Source organism: Crinia signifera, chromosome 3 (genome assembly GCF_055691185.1).
Source record: "Crinia signifera chromosome 3, ASM5569118v1, whole genome shotgun sequence".
NCBI lineage: Eukaryota > Metazoa > Chordata > Amphibia > Anura > Myobatrachidae > Crinia > Crinia signifera.
Genome location: NC_139219.1, coordinates 133,180,190 through 133,195,883, shown reverse-complemented (window position 1 = coordinate 133,195,883; position 15,694 = coordinate 133,180,190). Strand labels below are relative to the sequence as shown.

Sequence of the window (15,694 nt, the reverse complement as noted above, 5' to 3'; positions counted from 1 at the left end):
AGAGCATGGAGAGGTGACATGGAAACTAAACCCCTGCTGGTAAGATGTAATAGGAACAGGTGAAGAAATGTCACATGAATGGGAAGGCTATAGAATAAATAATAGCTTATATGAGAATGTGTCAATAAAACACGACGCTCTCAAAGCAGTAATAAGAGGTACATTTATAAAGAAAATTACAGAAATTAAAAAGAATGATAAAAGAAGGGAGGCAGCCTTGTCTAATAGGTGTCAACAGACAGAGACTGACTATGTTGCATCTAGATCAGTAATGGATAGGAGGAGTATGTTAGAAGCACAAGGGGAGTGGACAGAATATTTATATAGTAAATCAAGAAGAAGAATGCAGTTCTCCAAACATAAACAATATTATCAAGCAGATATGGGGGGAAGACAATTGGCTTTTATTGCTAAAGAGGAGGGAAGCAATAATCTTATATCAAGTATCTCAAATCCCAATGGTAAAATATGCTATACGGGAAAAGAAATAACAGATGTGTTTTTCAACTATTACTCTGGTCTGTATGATTCTGGAGCGACAAGCACTAAAGAGGAGATACACGACTATCTTAGTCAAATAACTATGCCAGCCCTATCAGCAAGAGAAGTAAAAAAGTTAGAATCCCCATTTTCAATGGAGGAAGTCAGAGAAGCTGTCTTCTCTTTGCCAACTTCAAAGGCTCCTGGGAGGGACAGAATTCCAAACGAAGTATATAGAAAGTTTGGGGACTTTTTTATCCCATACCTAACAGAACTTTTTAATTTACTGTTGGAAGGAGATGCCCTCCCTCCCACTATGGCAGAAGCCTTGATTATTGTTATATATATAAAAAGGGTAAGGACCCTCTCTTGCTAGAATCATACAGACCAATTTCCCTGTTAAACACAGATGTCAAAATACTGGCCAAGGTAATAGCAACAAGATTAAACTCGGTAATAACATCAATAATCCATACAGACCAATCCGGATTTATGCCGGGAAGGTCTACAAATCAAAATATAAGATGCCTGTTCTATCACCTACAGAGAGGCAAGAATACGGGATCGGAGGCCGTGGTCGTATCGTTAGATGCGGCCAAGGCCTTCGACACAGTAGAGTGGGGATATCTATGGGCGGCTCTGGATAGATTTGCGTTCGGCCCTCGCTTTATTGGGTGGATTCAGCTATTATATTCTTCCCCAGAAGCGAGAGTCATGATAAATGGATATGTGTCTAGTAAATTTAAATTGGGCAGGGGAACACGACAGGGGTGTCCACTCTCCCCTGCTCTCTTTTCAATTGCCATAGAACCACTAGCCTGCTATATCGAGCAGATTTAGAGATAAAGGGGATTAAAATAGGGGAGCTAGAGGAAGTGATAGCATTATATGCCGATGACATGTTCCTCTTCTTGGAAGATGCAGGGAACTCCTTGAAGGCAATGTTGAATATTATAAATAGATTTGGTATATTTTCGGGATTGAAGATAAATTGGGATAAATCCAATATACTTCCAATTTTGGGCACTATCCCTGAATTAAAACAAGTGGAATGCCCCCTTAAATGGACTCTGCAATTCAAATACCTGGGTATATGGATAACACCTAATGCCAAAGAATATATAACATTAAGGGGGGTATTCAATGTCTGTCGAGATGTGATGTTTGTCGAGCTTGATGGATTTTTTTTTTTTTAATGAGCTCGCATATTCAATGTTGTCTATTTCTCGACTGGTGTATTTTTTTCGTTTTTTTTTTTTCGTTTTGCTCCCCAGTCGAGATTTTATTTCTCCCCTAGTCGAGCAGACTGCTCTGTCTGTTTGCTCGATTTTAAGAACAATGCTATTCAATGCTTGGTTATTTTTTCCCTGCTTGCGGTGGCTCGTGCATTTGATACAATGTGTACCCTCGACTACATTGGTTGGCGTGATGTGTTGTTCTGTGCCTGTTTTTGTTTAAAGTCGGGTCCGTGCTCCTATCTTTCAGTGTGCTTAATAATTTAGGAGAAGTCATGGACATAAATAATTGCACGTAATGGTGTTAAGAGACTGTCATTGCAAATGCAAATACAAATTAGATAATGCAATGAACTACATAAGCGTACAGCGTAACAGAGGTGCAGTGGACACCAAGAAATTATACCCCGGAAAGGCGGAAGGGAAAGACATCAGCAACGGGACATAAGCTATTGGCACAGGGGTGTGTTGCGTTGGCCGAGTACCCGGCACGGCCGCAGTGCACCTTCCGCTGAGTACCTGATACATCGGGGCAGTCTCTTCCCAACCACTCGGTGCTGGAAGGCTTCTTCTCCGGGTTAGCTTGTTGTCATGTTGCAGGTCCCCGGGGTTTCTTCTTCCGGGTCCTGTGTACAGCACAGGCACGCTGTGTACTCGGCCAATGCAACACAGCCCTGTGCCAATAGCTTATGTCCCGTTGCTGATGTCTTTCCCTTCCGCCTTTCCGGGGTATCATTTCTTGGTGTCCACTGCACCTCTGTTACGCTGTACGCTTATGTAGTTCATTGCAAGTGCCATTATCCAATAAAAGTGAATCCGAAAACATCATTACGTGCAAAACATTATGTACATGACTTCTCCAATGTTAGTGGGCTCACTAAAAGCATAGCTTGCCCTATATACGGTAACCGGTGGATTATACATAAGAGGCTGTTACCTAAGAAGGGCAAGCAGTTGCTTTAACACTCATCACCAATGCAGTCTGCTAGTGTGCTGACAGCCCCTCCCCCCTATGAGTCCTACAAGTGTCATGCAAGCCATTTCATTAGGCTGCATCTGTGTGGCTAGAAGTCTCTGCAGCAGTGCAGTTTGGATTTGTCATCAGAGATATATGGTGGGCTCAATGTGCTCTTCCTGACTGACATACTCCTCTCTCTGTTGTTATGCAAGTCTGTTTTTGCCCGCAGGTCCCTTTAGGGCAGGGCTGGGCCACATCGCCCCTCCAGATGTTAATGAACTACACCTCCCAGCATGCCTTGCATCAGTTTTAACATGGCAACATCGCAAATTTAATGCAAATCATTCTGGGATGTGTAGTTCATCCACATCTGGAGGGGCGATGTGGGCCAGCCCTGTGTTAGGCAGAGGATGACATTTTGTAGCGGTTACACTCTAATTTAATTCCGTTTTTCACAGTAAACATGCTGCACTCTTCTCCTCTATGGGGTAAGGTGGCGAGGGGGGGGGGGGGGGGGGGGGAAGAGAGGGAAGCAAGTGTGCATCTATTTTTTCTGGATATTATTTCTCGAAATTTTCCTGCCCTTGTCATCTGTCTATGCACCTCATCCTATGGCAGACAAGTGTTTTAAATAATATGCGTTACTCGAGTTGTGACAGGGAACATGTGCTTTTAGCAGTTCCAGTATTGTGCAGATTTCCCATACACAGCACATGTTTTGCTTTTGAAGTTACAGGTGCACTTGTGCACTAAATACCTGTCAATGTACAAAATATGGTCTTCGGGTGCAGATAAATATCACACTTGTTAGTCTTTGGAGACCTAAGAAAGATGCACTGTGTGTGGTAGTAAGGGTTATTTTATATGACCACTGGTATAAATTGAACAGATTTTCTTGGCCTTGAAGAATGTTTTGGATTTTGGCTGTAAAAGCATCATTTTGATTTCATAAATGAATACACCTAAAAATTTAGAGAAAAAAAAGTGTTGGAAATGGCTTTTATATTATATTTATCATAAATATCTCTACCCTTTTTGACTAGCATCCTAACCATTAATGGTGCCCGGGTATTTCATACTATTGGGAATGCTAAAGGAATCTTATGTAAAATACAATAACTATTTACTGATTTCATTTCTACTCAGTGTTATACTACTCAGTGGTATACAAGAACAACATACAGATATGTTATTAGTCATGATAGTTCTTGACCTGGAGTAATAGTTGAATTCATTCTGATTGGCTTAGAGCTAATCCAATGAGTTTGATTTTTGTCACTGTATCTAAGCTTGGAGCAATTCTCCCCATGTTTTCTTTTCCTCATGAGTTGTTTTTTTTACCCATAATGCACTGAGTTTACCTCAGCTCTCTCACTCCTGTTCTGAGATTTCAGGGAGTACACAGCATTTTGCAGTCTGCTGTTTGGAATCGTTTTTTGTAGGCTAATTTATCGGTTTTGTCATTAATAATATATTTTTTAACACTGACTACAAAAATGGAGCCTTTCTCAGACACCATAACCACTTTACTTTTGGAGGTGTTGTTGGCACGGCGTCGCCATCGCCCACAACAGGATACTACAGGAAGTGTGCATGGTGAAAGATTGGCTGCTTTGGGTGAGTCTGTGCGGATTTCAATTCCACGTCCACGTCTGTATCGTATTAGACGTGAACTGGGCTCTCTCTCTGAGGCAGAAGTGATAGGAACCTATCGCTTGTCGTCTCAGGCAATCTATTCGCTGTATGAGCAAATGGAACAAGACCTGGAGCCTCGGGTACGGTCAAACCACGCAATTTCTGGGCTTCAGAAATTGCTTGGTACTTTACATTTTTTAGCGTCGGGCACATTCCAGCCCACTTTATCTCAGAGCTGCGGTTTTTCACAGGCAACTCTATCACGGAGTATTACCCAGGTCCTTGCTGCGTTCCGCAAATTAACGACCCAGTATATTAATTTCCCTGCCACTGACAGCGAATGGAGAGAGGTCAAATTTGGATTTTATCAAAAATGGAAGTTCCCCAATTTGCTGGGTGCGATTGACTGCACACATGTACACATCACACCACCCAGGGAATCAGAGGAATGTTATCGAAACCGAAAACACTTTCATTCCCTGAATGTGCAAATGGTCTGTGATAGTGATATGAGAATAATGGATCTTGTTGTGGGTTTCCCTTGGTCGACCCACGACTCCTTCATCCTGAGTCAGTCATCTGTTTTCCAGGATTTTGAAAATGGTCAATTGCCTGATGGCTGGCTGTTAGGTCTGTATATTTTTCTCTTGCATTAATTCACTGCATTAAAATGCATTTGAAATTTTAGTCCTTCTTTTTGTGTCATAAGCTTTGCTTTTCAATGATTACTATGCTTGAAAATGTTTGGTTACTCAAATATGCATTCAAATAATTTAAATATCAAACTAAATGTATTATTTGTTTTTCTAGATTTTTAAAAACATTATCAGATTTTAGATCGTTATAATATAAAATTACTATTTGATGCATTTAACATGCATTTACTATGATCATGATTGTAATGTTTTTCCTATGAGTATTCGTCTGCAATATATTTATGATGTTTTCCATTGATACAAAATAACATGGGGCCTTGTTTTGGTTCATTCTTTCTGACAAAATCCTTCTTGGATGGGCAAAACCATGTGCACTGCAGGGGGGCAGATGTAACATGTGCAGAGAGAATTAGATTTGGGTGAGTCATTTTGTTTCTGTGCAGGGAAAATACTGGCTGCTTTATTTTTACACTGCAATATAGATCTCACTTTGAAGTAAAACCCCACCCAAATCTAATTCTCTCTGCACATGTTAAATGTGCCCCACCTGCAGTGCACATGGTTTTGCCCATCTAAGAAGTATTTTGTCAGAAAGAATGAACCAAAATAAGGCCCAGGGTTACAACTAATAGCTCCCTAATCAATTTGTCTTCATTTTTTCATCGGCTTGCATTATGATTGAAATTTTTTTGCTTTTAATGGTTGTTTATTTGATTTTTTTAAAAACTAGGGGATGTAAGATTGTGCTTAATTCGATTTTAATTTATTTATTGTATTGTGAGTAAAATAGAACGGTGAGGCTACAAATCCAGCATAATCATTAACTGTAGTTGGTTATATATTTTAGACAGAGTTTGAGCTGTGGGTGGCACCGCAGTAATGTGGCATGTTGAGTACATCAATTCCTATGAGGGGATGCTGTTATATTGGCGATTTTCTGCTAAAAATGAAGTTGTTCGCAATATTATGATGAAAATCTCCTAGTGTGTATGTCCCCCAGATTGTCGACTATCGATGTTACGCATTCCCGCATCATCACTAACAAGATGGTTCATTTGTGGGTTTTACCAGCAGCTGTGGCAATGATGGATTTTTTACCATCCTTTATCACTGTGTGTGTACGCTGCCGGGCAGAAACATTAACCAGTTTCTGTCCGGCGGACTGCCTAACATCGTCCCCAGCCCCCGTCTGGCATAATACTCACCCTGTCCAAGTGCTGATGCGCCGGGTCCATGCATCCTGCTGTGAGTCTCCGCCTGTGTGCTAGTCCCGCCCTCCTACTCATCATGGAGCACATCTCCCTCTCCCGGCAATACTCTCTGCTGGCCCCACTCCCCCTGCTATGCTTACCACAGAGCAATGAGAGCAGGGAGAACTGTTAGCCCACCATGGTTTTATGTATAATGCAGAAAAAAATGCATTGCTGGCATATGCCAGCAATGTGTATTTTGCTGGCACCACTTGCCACCAATGTAATGTTACTTCAAAGCCTGTAATTATTGGCAACACTGGGCGCCAATGATTACTAATTAGCGTGCTGCCAACATATAAATATGAATTTGCCAGTAATATAAACATTGCTGGGACATGCCAGCAATGTATATTTAATGGGCGCAATTGGCCACCAGGGTTAAAGTCATAAGGAAACGGGCGGAACTGTGTTCCATCTTTTTTAATATGGAGGTGGATTGGTTCCGCTTCTGTCCGCAACGGTAAACAGCCGACAGTCGGGATGAGCGGTGAGAAATCCGGATGTCTCAGAGCAGGTCCATCCGTCCATGGTGTAGCTATTTTAGAAATGTGATAACTCATGTCTCGTGAGCCAATCAGAGCTTACGGGACGGCAACAAATGAGGATCTGCTGGGCCAAGAGCACCGATTGGCTCGTAAGTCATTTTCAATAGCCGCACCACGGACGGATGTTCCTATTTTGAGACATCCAGGTTTCCCACCGCTCTGCCCGGCTGTCTCCTTTCACACACAGTGCTCACCTCTGGCACTGGGGATGTTTCCCCTGGCACTAAGAATGTAATATCTGGCAATGTCCATGTATGTAAGCGGTACTTATGTATCATAATAAAAAATGGCCATTAGCATGTTTGGCATATTGTGAAATGGGCATTACCGTGTTTTGCATATAGTATAATGGGCATTACGGTATGTGGCATAATGCGTAATTGGCATTACTGTGTGCATTTTTGTGTCCCTGTCCCATAAAAACATTACTTCAAAAAATTTTGGGGTCAATTTAACCATTTATTATAGGTGTTGGGTTGTTTTGCACAGTAGCGCATCAGTACAATCAGGGGTGGTATTATGTGGCCACATTTTAATTCTCTTGAATGTGTGGCTGCGTCATCGTGGGGGGGGGTTGGGAATAGAGAGTAAGGGAAGCAAATTTCATCACTTTATGCACTGCTGTGCTCCAATGTATAGTGATAATAGTTATTACTGTAAACACTGCTGGAGGAGACCAGCAATGTATAGGAGACCACTGTCACTGGCCATCAATGTATCTTACCCCAGGTAGTCCTAAAATTTCTGACAACCAAATCACTTTTCGAAGTCTTCAATGTCACCCATAAATCATCTAAAGCTTACTGTTTAATGAACATCAGTCATGTTCACCTAGTTATGTCATCTCTCTGCTTGTCAACCAAATTGCTGTCTTTTGCATGTAAGTCTCATTACTTTGTAACAGATTTTTTAGGAAATGTAAGTCTATAGATACTAATATTTGATTAACAAAAATACTTTTGTCTGTGCTTATATTTGAAGGTGATGCGGGTTATCCTAACAAGTCCTGGTTGCTGACCCCATTGCCTAATCCCGTTGGTGAGGCAGAGAAAAAGTACCAGGCTGCCCATATTGCATTGAGGCGTGTAATAGAGCGAACCTTGGGTGCCCTAAAGAGCCGGTTTAGATGTTTAGACATCTCCGGCGGTGCGCTTTTATATTCACCGGAAAAAAATTGTGACATAGTAAATGCATGTTGCATTCTACATAATATCTGTGTCACAAATAATTTTCCCTTGAATATAGAAGCAGGTATTAATCTGCATGGGGACATTTTCTCTGCTTTACCAGTGGGTGTGGATGAACGAGTTGAATCACGACGTCATCTCATTGGGACTTTTTTTTCCTGTAAGTTATTTTTTTTTGGTAAAATTCATATATCTAAAGTATTTCGATGTGTGAAGTCAGTGTTAACTTTGCAATCATTTTTATTTTCCAGAGATGACACGTTACCACAAGTCTGTTTTTTGAAAGAGTTATGGAATATAAATTTGATTGATTTTAACCTGAAGATACTTATTTCTGTAAAAATGGATTTGTTTTTCACCAGCAAATTGACATGAACTCACCTGTTTGCCCTTCAGGTACTGTGCCTGTCTATTATCTACCCCAATGCAGGATCCCCCCTGGAGCCTATGACACTGTTAAAGCTGCAGGGACATGACCAGAAGGAAGTGGCTGAAGTGACTCACCTGTTTTCCCAACAGGTACTGTGCCTGTCGAATATCAAACCCCCCCCATTCCCTATCTACCAGCTCCCGCACGCAGCCACCTGAGAATCATTTATGTGCCCCTCTCCCTGTTGCCCAATGCAGGATCCCCCCCGGAACCTATGACACTGTTAAAGCTGCAGGGACATGACCAGAAGGAAGTGGCTGAAGTGACTCACCTGTTTTCCCAACAGGTACTGTGCCTGTCGAATATCAAACCCCCCCCCCCCCATTCCCTATCTACCAGCTCCCGCATGCAGCCACCTGAGAATCATTTATGTGCCCCTCTCCCTGTTGTCCAATGTTTGTTTTGTTCTGAAATTGCTGTACCAATTAATTGAACATAATATTTATGACTTTCACATTTTGCATAACTTAGATCAGTGGAATCCAACCTATTTCCACTCCCATACCAATAGATTTGCATTTTTAAGTGATGAGTATCCCATCCTCCCATTCTTAAAAATTGACATTACTTATGAGTAGAGTTGAAGTGTGCAGTATGTGTATCCTTAGGAAAACAAGTTTCGGATGATTTTATCATTTCTATATTGTTTAGTATACAATATAATATTATAGTTATCTGATGATTACATTGTGAACACCTGATTAAAAAAATCAATTACAAAGTTTCTTATATACTGTCTAAAAACATTACATTTATATATTGTACAAATAAAAATATATTTGAAAAAAAATATTACTTTTTTTTTTTTTTTTACAAATTACATACTAGAAGGTAAGAGAGAGCTGAAGTCAATGTTTCTTAGCAATTCATTGTTAAGGGTGAGAAAACCCTAAGAAGCTGTGATCAACTTTTAACCAAAAGGAAACAATATCAGGGAATTGTTTTCATCATCCCGGTGGTTTTGCTGCTTATGTTCAATACACCAGCTGTTGTGAGGCATATACATATATAAGGCCCACAGCATATTAATAAGGGAGACACACACAGAAATGTGGAGAGAACAGTGGAGAAAGGAGTGAAGAAGAGCACATGTGAGTAGGGTGGCACGCAGTGAGATAGAATTAAGGGTTAAGGAGTGACCCAGAGAAACCCCAAAATTTGTAGAGAAGAAAAGGGTTGGCAAGAGTGGACAACTTCATGGTTCCCATTCATTTCCAGAGTCATTTGCAGATCATAGAAGCGGCGTGGCAGGCGTAAAGGGTCAGAGCTTTGGCTGCTAGATGGCATTGGTAGAACAGGCCAGAGCCTGCACTATTGCCAAAGTTCAGAGATGTTATCTCTGATTTATCCTTGCATTAGGCGATGGCAGGACATGGTAGGGTGAATCCTTGACCACTCATTTGTTTCATGGTTCCTGATATGCAAGATGTATTTTCTACCAGATTAGACTGTGCCTGTGCCATTATAGTAATAGTATCATTGTTACGGATTTGCTTTTCACATGTATTCTGTAACTTTTCATTAACATTTGAGCTTTCAAGCATAAGCAACAGGGTATTGCTAATTTCCTTCAGAGACTCGTCCATGGATTGAAGCCTAAAATTTATGGTACTGTGAAATTCCTCCTGCCCACTTTTCAAATTAGATACAACATTTTGAATTGCTTGCAAATCTTCGCTTAATATTTCATGATGTTGTTTAGTGGAATAGGTTTCTTGAACATCATTTGAAGCTGTAAATAACATAAAATAGAATTAATTATTAAATATACTGTATGCTATATAGCCATTTCTTAAAATAATACAGGTTGAGTATCCGGACATCCCTTATCCGAATTATTCCAAAAACCGTGGTTTTTGGAATCATTCGAATTTTTTTTTTTTTTAAACCCCCCCCCCCCCCAACCCTCTTTTCATACTTACAAAGTCCCAGGGCATCCACAGCAGGCCTCCGGCATCTTCTCCAGCAGTCCCAGGAATGCATTGCGCCCGCGCGCCGGTGACGTCACCGGCGCGCGGGCACACTCGCGCAATGCATTCCTGGGACCGCTGGAGACCCTAGAGAAGATGATTGACACTTAATTTTTTTTTTTTAGATACCTACAACTTAGACACGCAGTCCAATCTCAGTTTGGAGGTCTCATTGCACGTGAATGATATTCAGCTCGCACAGCGAATTAGAGGGTGCCACCTCGGACTCGGATAGCACGATGTTGAAGTTTTCAGTTTCACGTTTGTTGTCGATGGTGTTTTATTCCCAGTTTATACACCGTCGCAGGAGGTAATTTATGACCTCAGATAATCCTGTTGCAGAGCGCGGACATCGAAGCTCTGGGTTTTTGTCACATTGACATGGAAGTTTACTGTTATTCTGCAAATTGATATGATTATTACTTGTTTTTTTTAACCTGTCAATAAAAATGTAAAAAAAAAAAAATAAAAGTGTATATATAAAAAAAAAAAAAAAAGGTAATGGTAACACAAAATGACAGATGTCCTTATTACTGTATATTGTCTTCACCACCAATGTCCATGGATATAACAACAACTTAGTGTAACCTATAGAATGCTCACTTTATCTATAATATGAACTGTGGCCGACATGCATATTTACAGTATCTACTTACCAGGAAAATGTGAATTTCCTTAACCCACTATCAATGCAGTTCATTGCAGCCTGAACATGATGGGATTGTAGTGCTTCATAACAAATCACAGGCACTCTTTAAAGCCCCTAGAAAGTAAAAGATATCGTTCAGAATGGCCCTTCTGAGCCATATATTTTGCTATCACGTCTAGGGTGTACACTCAACATAGTTAAAGATGCACGCTCTTGCACTTCATTAACAAATCCCTCCCTCATGTGAACAGTTGAGGATGGTGGCCCTTGTTAATGAGAGCCATACTGCTGCTCCCCCCACCGATTTTTCTCCCCGATAGCATAGGCAAGTATGTATGCCTTTCCCGCCAGGTCTCCTCCGTCACCAATATCTTCGGGTACACATACTGTATACCTAGTGTGTACCCAGCTTAACATTAGTCATGTGAATTCAACCAGAGACAGACTGTTATCAGAAATCGTGCTAATTTCATACAGGTCAAGAGGCGACTCAGAGAGCAAAATATGCCATGTTTTTTCCAGCCCGATTGCGAATCATATATGAAAACTCCACTCATTTTTTTTCTTGTGCAAAAGAAGCGGAAAAATGGCTGGAACAACATCTGAGAGCCAAAAAATTATCGATAATATTTGACTGATGGAAGAAGGGGGGGGGGGGGGAAGAGAGGAAGCACATATTTGAAAATACCCCATAAACTCTTTTTTTTTTTCTCTCTCCAATTTTTTAAATATTTTTTTTTTCTCTCGGTAATCATCAGGGAGACACAAAATAGAAAAGGAGAGTTCTCAATATGTTGAATACAGCTAGGAGAACGGAGTGTGTGTTCTCTATATCCCTCTAGACTCGAAAGTGGGATGTGTAGTTAATGTGTACTTATTGTTTAGATATGTATTGTGAGTGAAATGTATTGTGAGTGAAAGATATAAGTAAGATGGGATCCAGGTATACCACATCTTAGCGGTTATACAGGGTGGAGGAGGAGGGAGGGGAGGGAAGTAATGTTTTGTACTGTATTATGTATGTATAAATGTAAAAGTACATGTTTTCTCAAAAAGTCATCAAGAAATAATATTAAATTAAGGTCACGTGAAGAAATAATTCAGAAGCTAAAAAGGAAAGAAAGGGGGGAGGGAGGAAAAAATGTTTGTCAGAAACCCACCTGAACGGAGAAAAAAGCAAGGCATTAAAAAAACCCTGGGTTGGACACCTATTCCATTCAACATTTACACAACATGCCAGAGGGGTAGCAGTTATAATAAAAAAATCAGTAAAATTTCAATTAGAAGTAAGTAAAATAGACTCATATGGTAGATTTGTTTTCCTAAAAGCAATTGTTAATTATATACCAATACATATAATGGCAATATATATCCCCCCTCCATATAGCGGTGATGTCCTACGACAAGCCGCAGCTTTTATGGCTGCGGCTCCTGATATCCCTGCTATATGTATGGGGGATTTTAATAACGTAATAATGAATAGTGAACTAGATAGATGGAAAGAGGAAAGTACACAGATAGAGGGGAAGGGAAAAAATAAATCTACGATATTTTCTAGGATAATTGAAGAATTGGGTTTAATAGATATATGGAGGATAAGAAATCCAGAAATTTCACAATTCTCTTACTACATGGTAGGGTGAATCCTTGACCCATATATATATATATATCTCCATATACAAGTTTAGGTTGCAATTTAATGAATCGAAAACTCACTTTCCAAAGATGGGGGACCAACCTTTCAAAAGTATTGTGAGATTTATCATCAGTCTGTGTTGGAAACATGTACATATACATTTGTATGGTTGGTTCACCAATGTGATTTTTCAACTCATTGTAGTGTAACCCTAAACTTGTATATTGATATTTGGAAGTGTATCTTCTTCTCCTAGGAGGGCACACAGCCCATTTTCACTATAGTGGAGTCTCACGCATTTATACCCTTGTCTAGCTATCCATCTATATATATATTCGAGATGTGCAACGTACCTTATGTATTGCGTTCTTCACCAACAGCATAGAGCGGGTTCTCATGCCAGAACGAGACCAACAACAACAGTTGTCGGGCACATTCTGCCGAAACCAGCCAGGAATTGACTGAAACATAACAATGAATATTTATTTAAACTCACCATTCATCTGGATCACTATCTCCTGGACTTTGGCTCACTGTTGGTTGCTCTTTATTATCTGCGGGATTTCTTTCCTCAGTACTTGACATAGCAGATGGATGGCCTCTATTGTATGCTTGGTAAATTCCACGGTAATCCATTAACTTTTCAACTGGTGTGTACCTTCGAACCGGAGGTTCAACATGTATAACCTCTTGCATTTGGACTGTTTCCTCTCTAGATTGTGCTGAATTTATTGAGTTCTGTTGCTCACTCAAACAAGACAAATGATCGACTATTAATTTGACAGCGGACACCATTAAATTGCATGTGATGTGAATTTGGCCTAGATGACCACTCATCTGTTTCATGGTTCCTGATATGCAAGATGTATTTTCTACCAGATTAGACTGTGCCATTATAGTAATAGTATCATTGTTACGGTTTTGCTCTTCACATATATTCTGTAACTTTTCATTAACATTTGAGCTTTCAAGCATAAGCAACAGGGTATTGCTAATTTCCTTCAGAGACTCGTCCATGGATTGAAGCCTAAAATTTATGGTACTGCGAAATTCCTCCTGCCCACTTTTCAAATTAGATACAACATTTTGAATTGCTTGCAAATCTTCGCTTAATATTTCATGATGTTGTTTAGTGGGATAGGTTTCTTGAACATCATTTGAAGCTGTAAATAACATAAAATAGAATTAATTATTAAATATACTGTATGCTATATAGCCATTTCTTAAAATAATACAGGTTGAGTATCCGGACATCCCTTATCCGAATTATTCCAAAAAACGTGGTTTTTGGAATCATTCAAATTTTTTTTTTTTTTTAACCCCCCCTAACCCTCTTTTCATACTTACAAAGTCCCAGGGCATCCACAGCAGGCCTCCGGCATCTTCTCCAGGGTGACATCACCGGCGCGCGGGCACACTCGCGCAATGCATTCCTGGGACCGCTGGAGACCCTGGAGAAGATGATTGACACTTAAATTTTTTTTTTTAGATACCTACAACTTAGACACGCAGTCCAATCTCAGTTTGGAGGTCTCACTGCACGTGAATGATATTCAGCTCGCACAGCGAATTAGAGGGTGCCACCTCGGACTCGGATAGCACGATGTTGAAGTTTTCAGTTTCACGTTTGTTGTCGATGGTGTTTTATTACCAGTTTATACACCGTCGCAGGAGGTAATTTATGACCTCAGATAATCCTGTTGCAGAGCGCGGACATCGAAGCTCTGGGTTTTTGTCACATTGACAGGGAAGTTTACTGTTATTCTGCAAATTGATATGATTATTACTTGTTTTTTTTAACCTGTCAATAAAAAAAAAAAAGTATATATAAAAAAAAAAAAAAAAGGTAATGGTAACACAAAATGACAGATGTCCTTATTACTGTATATTGTCTTCACCACCAATGTCCATGGATATAACAACAACTTAGTGTAACCTATAGAATGCTCACTTTATCTATAATATGAACTGTGGCCGACATGCATATTTACAGTATCTACTTACCAGGAAAATGTGAATTTCCTTAACCCACTATCAATGCAGTTCATTGCAGCCTGAACATGATGGGATTGTAGTGATTCATAACAAATCACAGGCACTCTTTAAAGCCCCATACACACTATTCAAGAAAGTAAGAGATATCATTCAGAATGGCCCTTCTGAGCCATGACGAGAAAATGAAATGCTCGACTTTAGAGACATAATCATTTGGATTGAATACCCCCCTTAATGTAGCAGAGCGCGGACATCGAAGCTCTGGGTTTTTGTCACATTGACATGGAAGTTTACTGTTATTCTGCAAATTGATATGATTATTACTTGTTTTTTTTAATCTGTCAATAAAAATGTAAAAAAAAAAAAATGTGTATATATATATATATATATATATATATATATATATATATATATATATATATATAAAAAGGTAATGGTAACACAAAATGACAGATGTCCTTATTACTGTATATTGTCTTCACCACCAATGTCCATGGATATAACAACAACTTAGTGTAACCTATAGAATGCTCACTTTATCTATAATATGAACTGTGGCTGACATGCATATTTACATATTTTGCTGCTTATGTTCAATACACCAGCTGTTGTGAGGCATATACATATATAAGGCCCACAGCATATTAATAAGGGAGACACACACAGAAATGTGGAGAGAACAGTGGAGAAAGGAGTGAAGAAGAGCACATGTGTATAGGGTGGCACGCAGTGAGAGGGTTAAGGAGTGACCCAGAGAAACCCCAAAATTTGTAGAGAAGAAAAGGGTTGGCAAGAGTGTACAACTTCATGGTTCTAATGGTGCATGGTGCTAATTTCCTTCAGAGACTCGTCCATGGATTGAAGCCTAAAATTTATGGTACTGCGAAATTCCTCCTGCCCACTTTTCAAATTAGATACAACATTTTGAATTGCTTGCAAATCTTCGCTTAATATTTCATGATGTTGTTTAGTGGGATAGGTTTCTTGAACATCATTTGAAGCTGTAAATAACATAAAATAGAATTAATTATTAAATATACTGTATGCTATATAGCCATTTCTTAA

The 15,694-nt window shown here is 39.7% G+C and overlaps 2 protein-coding genes across 14 annotated transcripts in view; both read right to left on the bottom strand.

Annotated features, from left to right (window-relative positions):
* Nucleotides 1-8,705: 8,705 nt before the first annotated feature.
* On the bottom strand, nt 8,706-14,953 carry LOC146063786 (uncharacterized). Of its 5 annotated transcripts, none has more exons than XM_083176534.1 (5): nt 13,982-14,953; nt 13,131-13,797; nt 11,006-11,112; nt 10,483-10,749; nt 8,706-10,111 (listed from the first exon to the last, which is right to left on the bottom strand). In XM_083176534.1, the coding sequence occupies exons 1-3, from the start codon at nt 14,031-14,033 to the stop codon at nt 11,091-11,093; spliced, it is 741 nt and encodes a 246-aa protein (XP_083032660.1). In that variant the 5' UTR covers nt 14,034-14,953; the 3' UTR covers nt 8,706-10,111; nt 10,483-10,749; nt 11,006-11,090. The 5 variants fall into 5 exon arrangements, with proteins under 5 accessions (XP_083032660.1, XP_083032663.1, XP_083032659.1 ...); XM_083176533.1 differs by having other exon boundaries at nt 8,707-10,111; nt 10,483-10,786; XM_083176537.1 differs by lacking the exon at nt 11,006-11,112.
* LOC146063784 (uncharacterized) overlaps nt 14,130-15,694 on the bottom strand; it is a 57,069-nt gene continuing 55,504 nt past the window's right edge. For 7 of the 9 annotated variants that reach the window (XR_014471664.1, XR_014471669.1, XR_014471666.1 and 4 more), the window contains one exon: nt 14,637-15,630. The gene's annotated coding sequence lies outside the window, so the exon portion shown is untranslated. Of the gene's footprint in view, nt 14,436-14,636; nt 15,631-15,694 lie in introns of those variants that run through there. The other 2 variants (XR_014471668.1, XR_014471667.1) reach the window with 2 other exon arrangements.